Source organism: Colobus angolensis, unplaced genomic scaffold (genome assembly GCF_000951035.1).
Source record: "Colobus angolensis palliatus isolate OR3802 unplaced genomic scaffold, Cang.pa_1.0 Scaffold35, whole genome shotgun sequence".
Lineage (NCBI taxonomy): Eukaryota > Metazoa > Chordata > Mammalia > Primates > Cercopithecidae > Colobus > Colobus angolensis.
The window spans coordinates 6543108-6556675 of record NW_012116821.1 but is presented as its reverse complement, the minus strand read 5'-3'; the positions used below and the strand labels follow the sequence as shown (position 1 = coordinate 6556675).

General features: G+C 42.8%; 1 protein-coding gene across 1 annotated transcript in view; it reads left to right on the top strand.

Annotated features, from left to right (window-relative positions):
* The window catches only part of FIG4 (FIG4 phosphoinositide 5-phosphatase), a 135794-nt gene extending 122881 nt beyond the window's left edge, over window positions 1-12913 (top strand). Inside the window, exon 23 of the mRNA XM_011952884.1 lies at window positions 12568-12913. Coding sequence (XP_011808274.1) covers window positions 12568-12745 — 178 coding nt within the window. The 3' untranslated portion in view covers window positions 12746-12913. The remainder of the gene's footprint in view (window positions 1-12567) is intronic.
* Window positions 12914-13568: the final 655 nt, after the last annotated feature.

Below are 13568 nucleotides of genomic sequence, written 5' to 3'. Positions count from 1 at the left end.
AAGTGCTGGGATTACAGGCTTGAGCCACCGTGCCCGGCCAATCATTTTGTATTCTTATGTAAATCTAGAATTTCATTATCTTTGGCGTTGATTAGTTTGTTGTAATTTTCTCGTGTTAAATGGTACCATATGAGATCACTAATATTTACACTTTTTAGCTACAAAAATAGCAGTTTCATATAATTCTACCTAATAGTTTGACCTAGACAATTTTAAATTTCTCTTATAGGTCCTTTTAATTTATATACATTTTTAAATTGAAAATCTCAAGCTTGCCTAAAAGTTACCATTACAAAACAGAGACCATTCCCTCCCCATTACCAGTCAGTTGAGAGTGAGTTTCAGGCCTGATTTCCTCTCTCTCCCTACGACTTTTTTGGGTATTTTTATACATAAGAATATTCTCCTAGAAAATCACAATACAATCAGGAAAATCAGGAAATTAACCTCAGTACACTGCAACTTTCTAATCCTCGAAAACCTATTCAAGTTTTTGCCAGTACTCCCAAAAATGTCCCTAATTGCAAAAGGATCCAGTCCAGCATCTGATGTTGCATTTAGTTGTCACGTCTCTTTAGCCTTTTTCATTCTGGTACAGTTCTCCACTCTTCCTTGATTTTTATGACCTTGCCACGCTGAAGAATGTAGGCCAGTTATTTTATAGAATAGGCATTGATTTGGGTTTGTGATTGTCTTCAGCTTATAAATCAGGGGATAACAGTGTGGTAGCTAACCTTCAAGTTGGCCACACCTCCTGTTATTCATATCCTAATGTAATCTCCTCCCACCTTGTACCGGGATTGGTCTTTGTGACCACGAGCATACAGCAGAAGTGATTAGGTTGTGAAAGTTATCTCTTGGATCACTTGCTCTAGGAAACAAGCTTCCATGTTGTAAGCAGCCATATGGATAGGCCCATAAGGAACTGTTGTGTCCAGCCAACAACTAGTGAGAAATTGGAGCCTGTCAACCAAGTGAGACAACTTGGAAAAGGATTCTCTAGCCTCCGTTAAGCCTTGAGTTGACAGTAGCTGTAATCAACAGATTGACTACACCCTCATGGGACACCTGGAACCAGAACTATTAAACTAAGCCACTCTCAGGTCCCTGACCTCCAGAAACTGTGACATAATAAATACTGGCTTAAGGTGCATAACAAATACAGACAGGAATATCACAGAAGTGATGGTGAGTTCTTTTTATCGCGTCCTATCATGAGCACACAATTTCAGTATGTGCCATTACTGATGATGTTTATTTATTTATTTATTTTTTATTATTTTTTATTTTTTATTTTTTTGAGACGGAGTCTCGCTCTGTCGCCCAGGCTGGAGTACAGTGGCCGGATCTCAGCTCACTGCAAGCTCCACCTCCCGGGTTTACGCCATTCTCCTGCCTCAGCCTCCTGAGTAGCTGGGACTACAGGCGCCCGCCACGTCGCCCGGCTAGTTTTTTTTTTTTTTAGTAGAGACGGTGTTTCACTGTGTTAGCCAGAATGGTCTCGATCTCCTGACCTCGTGATCCACCCGTCTCGGCCTCCCAAAGTGCTGGGATTATAGGCTTGAGCCACCGCACCCAGCCTGATGTTTATCTATTTAAAGACTGTCTCCCTCTGTAGCCCAGGCTGGAGTGCAGTAGTATGATCATGGAACCTTGACCTGCCGGGCTCAAGCAATCCTCCCACCACAACTTCCCAACTAGCCGGGCCCACAGGCATGTTCCACCACACCCAGCTAATTTTTTAATCTTTTTTTTTTTTGAGTTGGGAGTCTCACTATGTTGCCCAGGCTGATCTTGAACTCCCGGGCTCAAGTCACCCTCCTGCCTCAGCCTTCCAAAGTGCTGGGATTACAGGCTTGAGCCACAGTGCCTGGCCTAATGATTTTTTTTTTTTTTTATCCTTTGAGTAAGCAATATCTTCTGAGCTTTTCTACTTAAAGTTGCTTGTTTTTTTCTTTTAATTAATAAATATTTTATGGAAGGTACTTTGAAACTAAAAATCCTTCATCACATTTTCATTTTCTTCATTGTTTTTTTTACTATGAGATCGTAACTTCCTGTATTCAATGGGATATACTTTGTTACTGACATTATTTGTTGTGAAGCTCAGAGTGTTCCAAATTTCACCAGCGTCTCCTCAGCCTGGCTCCTGTGTTCTTTGGATATGTCCTCATCAGCCTTTGAATATGTCTTTGATTTCTGGCACAAGATGTTCTAGGCTCATCATGTCCTTTGTCTGTCCCAGCCCTGAAATCAGTCATTTCTCTAAGGCTCCCTGATTATTTTTAGTGGAAAATGACATTAAAGCCAAGATCTGGGCATTAGGTGTACCTGTTGCCATTGGAGTGTCACTGCCCCCAGGCCCACTGAAAACACATTCACAAATTTATGTGTACATGTACATATATGTGAAAATGTATATGTAAGTATATACATGTATATCTATTTTATATATTATATCAAATATTTTTATAAATAAAATGCAGCTAAATATATATTTAAATCCGTAAGTTTGTACTGATTCTTCTAACTGTAGGGTATCCAGGGTTTATTCTAGCCTTCTCCCTGTTCTTGCTAGTAACTGCCTTCTCCAACAGTGAGGAAACTGAACTCCCATTACCCTTGTTATGTTTATTTGATTTATCCCCCCATACATAACCAGTTGGCCATCACCACTGCATCCACCCCTTCCCCCACATGAACACCCTCCATTCAGGCTCTGACTCCACTCATGGAGACACCCGCCCACAGGGATGAGCTTCTCCTCCCTGTGGGCCCCAGGCCATCCCTCCATGTGGACTCCTATGCCTGCCTCTCTCTGCTTGGGCTCTGACATACCTCCTCAGGTTGCATCCCCATGCATGCCCTCCTCTCCACATCCAGGTTCTCACTCCCTACACTGGATCTGTCCTCTGGAGGAATGGCCTTCCCTTGCCTGGGCTCTTTCTCCCCCTCACTCCAGGCTGCCCCCTCTCCCTTAATGAGAGTGTCCTCCTCATGCTGCTTGGTGCCAGCATCCCCCAGGCTGTCACAGGCTGCTCTCCATGCAGATGTCTGCCCATCTGAGGGCTCTACTACTGGCCTGTGCAGTGGAGAAGGAAAGAGCATGGCTTTATGATCACATAAGGGCAGTCGGCACTGAAAGGGACATCATGCTCCCCGACAGCTGAATTTTTCATTTTTTCTGTAGTAGTGGGTTCCAGTTTTCCAGTTACACTGACATATTTTAGGAAGCTTGTTTAAATGCAAATTCCAAAGCAAACAAACAAACAAACAATAAAAACAGGGAGCAACCAGAGTGTTCCTAGAGCATGTTTAGATTATGGGGGACACTCAGTTTTCATTTGGACTTTTGACTACTGTTTAAATTTTTCACATTTATACTTTTATTTATATTACTAATACTAACAGATTATAGGCCATGTTTTCTTTATAATTGCCAGTATTAAAAATAATTAGCATTATTATTTTTTAAAGAATAAAAAAATACAGAATCCAAGGCCCCATTGCTAGAGATTCTAATCCAGCACACTTGGGCCAAAGCCTGGAAATCTGTACGTTGTACAATTCTCCATTTGAATGTAACAGCCAGGCTAGGGAGCTGCTCTGCTGGATCCTTCACAGGAATGTCCTTGGTAGCCAGTGGGACATCCACTGGGCAGAGCACCCCTGACTTCACCTGTCTGCAACCTCAGGACACTTAGGTCTTGTTTTGGAGGCTCATGATCCTACTGATACCTTCTTCCAAAAGACAATTTTCTGTGATTCTTAGGAAAACTCTGAAAAGATGCAGGTTAAGCATCCCTCAAAACCGTCAAGGTCGTCAAAAACAAGTAAAGCCTGAGACTGTCACTGCCCAGAGGAGCCTAAGGAGACATGATGACTAAATGTAAAGTGTCCCAAATGGGATCCTGGGACAGTAAAAGGACATTAGGTAAAAACCAAGTATGGACTGTAGGTAATAATCATGTATCACCATCAGATCATTAAGTATAGCAAATGTACCATACTAATGGAAGAAGGTGTTAATAAGACAGGAAATTGTATCCTGCACAGACCCAGTGCTGTGCGGGATACCCAGTCCTTGTTGCCTGTGGCTCAGAGCCAAGCCCTCTCTCATTAAACAACATGGAATACATAGGAACTCTCTGTCTTCTACACAGTAATTCTGTAAATCTAATGTGGGTCTAAAATTAAAAGTTTATGAGAAAAAAGATGGAAGTCACAAGAAATGTAATGATGTGACATGACAAAGTCAATGGTAGCTCTTTATCAATAACCAGGAAAAGATGGGACTATCAGAATGGACATGAAGAACCTAAGTAGGGCGTCATCACCTCCATGTGGGAGATAAGACACACACCATTACTGCAATTCATTGGTCTGAGTTTCCAGGAGTGACAGCAGGAGTGGCCACCGCTGCTTCTGTTCTAGGAAATGTGAGGACAGAAGGGACTGATCCCTCCAAAAGGTCACTGTATAAACATCTGATGGATGACCAGTTGTGCAGAGGAAGCATCTGGCCCTGAATCCACGCAGGGAGAAAGGATGGCTCTGGGAGGAGCAGTTACATTCTTTGCCCTTTGAGAACAGCTGTTGTGTGCTTGATGTGCCACCTGTCCTTTGTTGGCAGAAAAGCCCTTTCAGAGCAGACCCAGTACTGTGCAGGAGAACCAGTCCATGTTGCCTGTGGCTCAGAGCCAAGCCCTCTCTCATTAAACAACAGCCGAAATGTTTGAGTTAGAGCCTACAAACAATGCAGCCATATATTGGTGGATGCTTCCCCAGTGTTTGTGATAATAAACGCAGCTGAAACAGAGAAAAACTGCACTTCTTTTTATACTAAGGTAGACAGTATGTCCTGCAAATGGGAGGGAAATTGTACTGTTTATAAATTTCATTCTGAATTGGAAGCATTTTACCTATTTCAGGTCAGAAAATCATCATGCTTTATTTCTCTAAAACCAAAAGTTATTTTTAAAATACAAATAGCCTTTTTATTTTACAGCTCTCAGAGAGTGTGTAAAAAAAAAAGAGAGAGAGAGAGAGAGTATAGTTCTACTATACCTGGACCAACACGAAATATCAACGGCAAAGGCTAAAACATAAAAAGTACCACCATTGCCACTCATATATGTGCCTGTGGTAGACTGTCCTTTCTCTCTCCTTGAGGAGCAAACATACATGTGCTCAGCTGCTGAAAGAGTTCATTCTCTGCCAGAACCATCTAGGAACAGGGGTCTCTTGGGGGCATGGGAGCTTGCCCCTGGTTAAAATAAGAGGGCTGGTACTGAATTTCTTTACCAGTTAGCTGACTGTGCTGGCCAGGGTTCAGTTGCAGAAAGCATAATCTGCTCTAGTTAAATTAAACAGAAAGTGATTTATTATAGGATTTCAGGTAGCTTTCAGGATCACTGGAGAGCTGAAGAAGTTGACTCTAGACCAAACTTCCACAAATGACTCCCAAAACCATATGGCAAACCATCAGAGGAGCTGCTCTGTCTGCCTTCATCAGGAAGCTATCACAGCAGCTGCTGGCTCCAAAACCAGCCACCTCAGCTATACAGTAGTCCCCCTTTATCCACAGTTTCTCTTTCTGCAGTTTCAGTTACCTGAGGTACAGAACAATAAGACATTTTGAGTGATGGAGCCCGTATTCACGTAACTTTTTTTTTTTTTTTTTTTTTTTTTTTTTTTTTTTTTGTTAGACAGAGTCTTACTCGGTTGCCCAGGCTGGAGTGCAATGGCACTATCTTGGCTCACCACAATCTCCACCTCCTGGGTTCAAGCAGTTCTCCTGCCTCAGTCTCCCAAGTAGCTGGGATTACAGGCATGCACCACCATGCCTGGCTAATTTTGTATTTTAATAGAGATGCAATTTCTCCATGTTGGTCACGCTGGTCTCAAACTCCCAACCTCAGGTGATCTGCCTGCCTTGGTCTCCCAAAGTGCTGGGATTATAGGCATGAGCCACCGCACCTGGCCTCCCAAAATGCTGGGATTACAGGCATGAGCCACCGCACCTGGCCTCACATAACTTTTATTACAGAATATTGTCATGCATGTTCTATTATATTATTAGGTATGCTGTTAAACTCTTACTGTGCCTAATTTATAAATTACCATGTCATAGGTATGTATGTATAGGAAAACAGGATATATGAGGGTTGGTGCTGTCTGCAGTTTCCAGCATCCATTGGGGGTCTTGGAGCCTATCCCTGAAGGATAAGGGGGAACTACTGTATTCAAAAAGCCAGTACCACAGTGCCCAACTCAAGGGCACATCACCTATGCCACTAATCTGCAAAACACATACCCTGCATCTTGCTGCTTTCCATATGACCCAGTTCCAAATCAAAGCACTTGAGTACAAGTCGTAGGTAGAACCTAAATTGCATTTTGAACCTGAATTGCAAGGGATCCTGGGATATTCGTTTTTGCTTTTCCGCTGCTGCACACTAGACGGGGAATGCAGTGGATGATGAGGAGCCTCATCTATGTCATGTGTCACCATCTGCCCTCTAGCTTCCCGGTTACCCATGCATACTCTTCTTGCTATAAGTAGGACCCACTCCGTCCCTTGTAAATTTCTGCATCCCATTCAAAGTCTTGGATCTCTGGATATGTGCAGCTCTCTTCATCAGGTCCAGATACTGCTTCTTACCACCTAGTGACCTGTAAATAAAGACTGCCTCTCTGCTCCCAATATACAGTGGTGGCAAAGGAAAATTAAAACTCTCACTCAGAAGGGAGTAGTATGGGAAACATACAACTGCTATTTGTCCTTAGTAGTGAGCTCATCCCACTAGGCAACAATGATAAAGGCACCCTGCTCAGATGGTGGAATGAGGTCCTTGGGTAGCCACCCAGGGCTGCTTTATCCATGAAGCCCAAGGCCCGAATCAGTTTCAGTTGGGTCACATTTTGCCAGCAAAGTAACTTTTGGTTATTATAGCTTGTGGGATTTCAGAATTGCAGATAGGAATTATGTATCTGTAGTTGTTTTTTGTTTTTGTTTTTGTTTTGAGGCAAGGTCTCACTCTGTTGTCCAGACTGGAATGCAATGGCCTGATCTCGGCTCACTGCAACCTCCGCCTCCTGGGTTCACGCAATTCTCCTGCCTCAGCCTCTGAAGTAGCTGGGATTACAGGTGCATGTCACCACGAGCTGCTATTTTGTGTAATTTTAGTAGAGACGGGGTTTCACCGCATTGGCCAGGCTGGTCTCAAACTCCTGACCTCAAGTGATGCACCTGCCTCAGCCTCTCAAAGTGCTGGGATTACAGGCATGAGCCACCATGGCCATGTAATTAACAATAGTTCACCTTTACTGAGCACTCAGGCACTATGCTGTACATGTAAACTCATTTATTCCACTCAACAGCTGTGTGAGGTAGGAATTCTTAGTATCCCCTACTTTATTGATTTCTACTAAATCTTCCTTATAAAGCCATTGAGTCCCTACCATATGCCAAGAAAAAAGAGCAAAAAGTCTGTACAGCCTCAGCAAAAGTTGCTCCCAATCACATGAGGGAGACAGACGGGTGCACAGACACAGGTGTGCACAGGGCTGTGGGAACAGAGGAGAGGGGCATGCCCTGCCTATCCATCAGGCAAGGCTCCCAGGCAGGTACTAGTCCAACTCTGTCCTCCAGGCAGAGAAAAAAAAACAACCCTGAGTGTACTGGGGAGGTCATTCCAGCAGCTTGTTAATAGTAAACCTGCTTTTTCAATCTAGCGACTGTCAAATGTTTCTGAGACTGCAGCTCACATTAGAATAGATGGAGTACCATCTTCCATTAGCTACAATAAAAGTGTATCTGATAAGTAGTCATTTAAAACATTTCTCTAACTCTTCTTGTACCTCTACTGCTATATAGGCAATACCTGATTAGCCACAGGCAGATGAACCACAAGATTAAGAGGGCTACCACCTAACCCACACCCCCGAAGTCTCCCATCACTCAGAGAGCTGGTCCATCTGAACATCTGCAGTAGGCACTGTCTCTGAAGGGAACAGGTCCTGCCAGAGTAGACGTGGGAGTTGAGCTGGGAAGGAGCTTCTCTGAGAGCAGCCCTGGGTAAACAGGGGTGGCGTGGCCGTGCCCATCTCTAGAACAAGGAAAATGGAGCCCTGCAGCTGACAGTATAGCAAATGTAGGGCTCAGTTTGAGGGATGGGTGAAAAATACACTTTTAAAAATAGAGCCTGGTCAGTTCTGGAAGAAGTCTGCAGCAGCAACATTTTAAAATCTCTCTGAATCCTCACACAAAAAACAGAACAACTGCTTAGCAAAACCAGTTACCCACAGACAACACTTACTTCAAAAGTATGTGATACAGTATGCCCACACACCCCCAAATCTAAAGAGGCTGTGGAGGTCAACCACCCACAGCCATAAGACCTGCGTGATAGCAGTGTGTGTGCAAGGGGAAGAAGCAGGAGGGAATAGTGGGGCATCTAACAGGCCTGAGAATAGGAGAACCCCAAAATAGCTCACAGGTAGTTGCCAGAAATCACTGCAGCTGAAACAGAAGGGGTTCACCCAATTCAGTACCAGGGGAGTGCAAGGGGTTTTTGCTGAGCTCTGAAAGGGGCTGAGGCCGTCTAGGCCACGTACGCTCTTGAACCCAAATGGCCAAAGCTCCCTTCCTGGACACAGCAGGAGAAACTGCTGACAGTGGCATTAAAATTTAGCAGGACAGTGGAGATGAAGGAAGGAGAAAGCCCAGACAACACTGAGTAAAGTGAGCAGAGAGGAAGCCTCAGAGAGCAAGCTGCGGTAGTTTTCAACACTTCACTGAAACAACCAAAGAGAGTTCTGTGAAGTTACATGAATCTTTCCTGAGCAACATCTTCTTAAGGCTCTGCAAAACTAATTTTGCACAATAAGCAACAGAAAAGTATCAAGGGCCAATCTCATCATAGAATTATAAAGAACAGCAAAATAACATTCCTACACACAACAAAACCATGCCAGAAAGACAAGATAATAAAAGAGGTTAAAACGGAAACATACTATTTCAAAATGAACTAAAATACAAAGCTTTACAAAGAAATGAAGAAAGACATTAAAAAGGATTGAAGACGAAGTGTCAAGTGATAATTTGACAAGCCCCAATGAATTACTGAATCTAGGCATTGGCCTCAATGGCTGTTAACATAAAAAAGATAAGCAAGCAGACACTGTGGCCCTCCTGATGCAGCAGTACACCACCACCCATAGTGTTCCCAAAGCAATCAAAACAGCATCTCACCAGCCTCTGGATCCACCTGCTGACCCATAGCACATATAAAGGACAGAGGAACTGCGTCTTGACTATGCAAGCGGCTAAATTCAAACTGAGGGAAACTCTACAACCCAGATTCTTCAACAGATACATTGTAAGAAAAAGAAAGGTGAGAGGCCGGGTTCCGTGGCTCAAGCCTGTCCCAGCACTTTGGAAGGGCAAGGCCAGGAGGATTACCTGAGCCCGGGAGTTCGAGGTTGCAGTGAGCCATGATCAGTCCATTGCACTCCCGCCTAGGAGATACAGCAAGACCCTGTCTCTTAAAAAAGAAAAAAAGAAAAAGAAAGACGAGAGCATCTGTAGATTAAAAGGCATATCACACTTTTGAAATGAGCAAGACGATAGAATCTAGGGATGCACATTTGAACGACAGTGTCTTTTTTTAAAAGTGCAAACAAATGATTCCTATAGAAGTCAGGAGAAGGTTACTTATGAGTCAGGGTAGGGGATTGTGATTGCGTTGGGGCACCTGGAAGGGGCTTTGGGTTGGTTGTCAGAATTTCTGTTTGTTGACCTGGGTGATGTTCACTTTATAATAATTATGTTGTTGTTTTGTGTGATTTTCTGTATCGGTTTTATTTTGCAATAAAAAGGTGAAAAGCACTGATAAATGTGAAGCACAGTAGTTTTTCTATGATAAATATTGGGTAAATATTGTTAGTTTTTATATTTAATTAATGTATACATTAATGGCATTTCAACAGAAAACTTTACCAACCTTGTAGCAGCCTCTAAGTCTCTATCGTGTATTTCATTGATCTTTTCTATATAACAGTATAAAACAAAAACAGTCACACTTTAAGGACAAGATGTTCCAGCTCTACCTAGGAAATAATAGGTGTTACAATATGTTATCTAGATTTATCGGCTCCAAACACCATATGCTCATTAACTATATTTTTGTTCCGATATCTGCACAATAGAATAACCATTATAAAAGTTCACATGGCTTCACTTAAAGCACAGTACTTGGTGGGGATGGTTGAAAAAAAAAATATATATATATATATCCCTTTCTTCTGCATTGTTTTTAAAGAATATGTATACATATATAAGTGGGTGTAAAGCATAACTATATATGTATAGTGTGTGTATATATATATACACACCATATCTCATCTACACACATGCATACACACTGTTTTTTAATCTAGTGAATCTGATGACAAATGAGTCTACAAAAGATAGAGATTAGCAGCCTTAGACATAACAAATACATAAATTTCTTTAATATATATTAATGTCATTGTATACTTTGATCTATAAATAATTTCTTTGTGCTGTCGATATTGGCTTGGCGATAAAATCCTCAACCTTTTCCAGACTGCAGTATCTTTCTTGTTGGTCAGCCATTGACATGGCTCTCTGACAGGTTGAAGACAGATCAGTGTTTGAGAAACACGTACAGTAAGAGTTTTGCTATCCTCATGCTCTCTCTATAACCAAAATGTCATCGACTCTCTCCCTGTCGAAGTCTTTAAAGACCCAGCCTACTCTAAGGAGCTGAGATTCCTTATTGCTGATCCTTTGAAGGGCCTCATGTGCAGACAGGGCAGCCTGCTCCCCTGGTCACCCCTAGTTCTGTGTTATTTTAATGCAATTTAATGTAGTTTCCAGACATCTCCGGATGTGTCATTGTTCTAGATAAAGGCAAAGTACAGTAAACTATCTTGACTGTTTGCTAGGAGCATAAAAAAGACCCACATTTAATTGTAGCACATCCTATGAAGATAGAGCCCTTCTGGAGGGTTTTACTGTACAACTTCCGTCTTCCTTTGTATGTTACTATACTATCTAGTGTCCAGTGAAATGCTGATATTTCAAATACAGACCCAGCTGGGTCTGAGGTCCAGGTCTGTGTCTGACTGCAGGGAATCTCCACAGGGGTCCCAGCTGACCAAACAATTTGGCATCCAGGGTGCCTTTCTGATTCCTCTGATAAGATGCACCCTAGCAAGGCTGAGATCTCAGCTCAGCAGAATAGATTCTCCAGATTTTCTTTCCCTGTGTTATCTTGGGTGCCCTGTTATGGCCAACCACCCCCATTCTCACAGGGCCAGCCCTGAGCCAAGTGGCAGAGTATGTTGTCCTTGTGCCCCCAGCCCCCTCACAATGCCTTGTTAGCTTACCATCGTCCCCTTTTCATGACCTTCCTGGGCATGCACGTGTGCTTGCACACTCCATACACACACACACTCTGCATCACACCTGACTTTTTGGTTGACTCATCCCTTGAAGGCTTACTTCCTGCTAAGGATGTCAGACACGGAGCTGCATTTTGACAAGGACTTTCTGGAGACAGTGCCTTCCCCAAGGGGTGGATGGCAATTCTAAGCCTATGGCAGCCTGAGTGGGTTGGGAATGGAGGGATATTTTTGAATAGAGAGATTATTGGGTGCTTTTCAAATTACCCCAGAAAGGAAGGAAGCGGCGGCCTGTTACAGACCCACAGGCCGTCTTCCAAAAGCCGGAGGCCAGATGAGTTGCAGAATTCCGAATTGGCAGTTAGCATAGCAGGATGGTACATACACCTTATAATAATATCCCCAGCATGATTGGAGGCCATGTCCAATAATTAGACACGTTAATATTCACAGGAAGTGGGGGTGATTATTGTCAGCTCATTAGGACATGCCACAAAATGAGTTTCAGTTGGGTTACATTTTGCCAGCAAAGTCACTTCTGGTTGTTTCAGCTTTTAGGATTTCAGAATTGCGGTAAGAAATTCTGTACCTGTAATTGTTAACAATAGTTCACATTTACTGAGCTCCCAGGTACTATGCTGAGTGAACACTTTATACATATAAATATGCATATAAACTCATTTACTCCTCTTTACAACTGTGTGAGGTAGGCATTCTTATTATCCCTTGCTTCACGGATTTCTACTAACTCTTCCCGTAAAAACCAGTGAGTTCCTATCATGTGCCAAGGAAAAAGAGCAAAAAGTCCATACAGCCTTAGCTAAAGTTGCTCCCAGTCGTGTGAGGGAGACAGATGGGTACGCAGATGTGGGTGTGCACAGGGATGTGGGAACAGAGGAGGGGGGTGTGCCCTGCCTGTGCAATCAGGTCAGGCTCCCAGAGGTGTTGGTCTAGCTCTGTCCTCCAGACAGAGAAGAAAACCAGCCCACAAGGACTGGGGAGGTCATCCCAGCGGCTTATCAAAAGTAAGCCTGCCTATTCAATGCCAGTGACTCTCAAGTGCTTCTGAGACTGCTCCCTGTGGTCCTTCCTTGTTTTCTTTAATGCAGCCCTCTCTTTATTCATCTTTTATAGAACACCCATCTCAGCTTTCTCGCAAGATAACATCTATGAAGTTCAGCCCCCAAAAGTGGACAGAAAATCTACAGAGATCTTCCAAGCCCACATCCAGGCCAGCCAAGGTATCATGCAGCCCCTAGGAAAAGAGGACTCCTCCATGTACCGAGAGTACATCAGGAACCGCTACCTGTAAAAAGAGCACAGGCCCACATGGGGGCCACATCTGATTAGCTTAGAACCTGTCTTGTCTCATCTTCGAAGGGTAACTTGTCAAATGTCCTTTGCGTCTGAAGCCTTTCCCCTTTTCTGTCACTTGCAAATTCCAAATTATAGCTAATAAAGTAATAACTAGATAATTTGCTGTTGTTGCCTTTCTTTATTTTAGAAATACTTTGTTTACACATGTGGTCAATATACTATCACACCATCACATTCAGAAATTCACAGGTATCTGCTGAGCACCTGCCATGTGCCAGGCACCATGGCAAGGTCTGGGAACATCCCAATAAGCAAAACAGGCCAAAAACTTCCTCTCTTGTGAGGAATGAAGGCAAAGTATTTTTATTATCTTTATCCATGAAAGCAAAGTATTGTTTCCTTATAGTTAACATTTTAACATTTATTCTGGTGGCTTCTATGTTAACTTTGATCAGAACTACATAGATAATCTAACGTAGATTAACTATGTTAATTTTGATTAGAAATTTCATTATTCTAAAAGCCCTTGTTTATAGGAAATAAATGCTGAAATATTTATGGATAAAGGGACAAGATGTCAAAAAAGTGCTCTCCAATGGTTCAGGATAAAAAGAATGAATGATAAATCAAATGGAGCAAAATATTAATAATTTGTAAATCTAGGTAAAAAGTAACAGGAGTTCTTTGAGCTACTCGTGCTGCTTTTCTGTAAGTATAAAATTATATCAAGGCTGGGCACAGTGGCTCACGCCTGTAATCCAAGCACTTTGAGATGCTGAGGCCGGAGGATCACCTGAAGTCGGGAATTCAAGACCAGC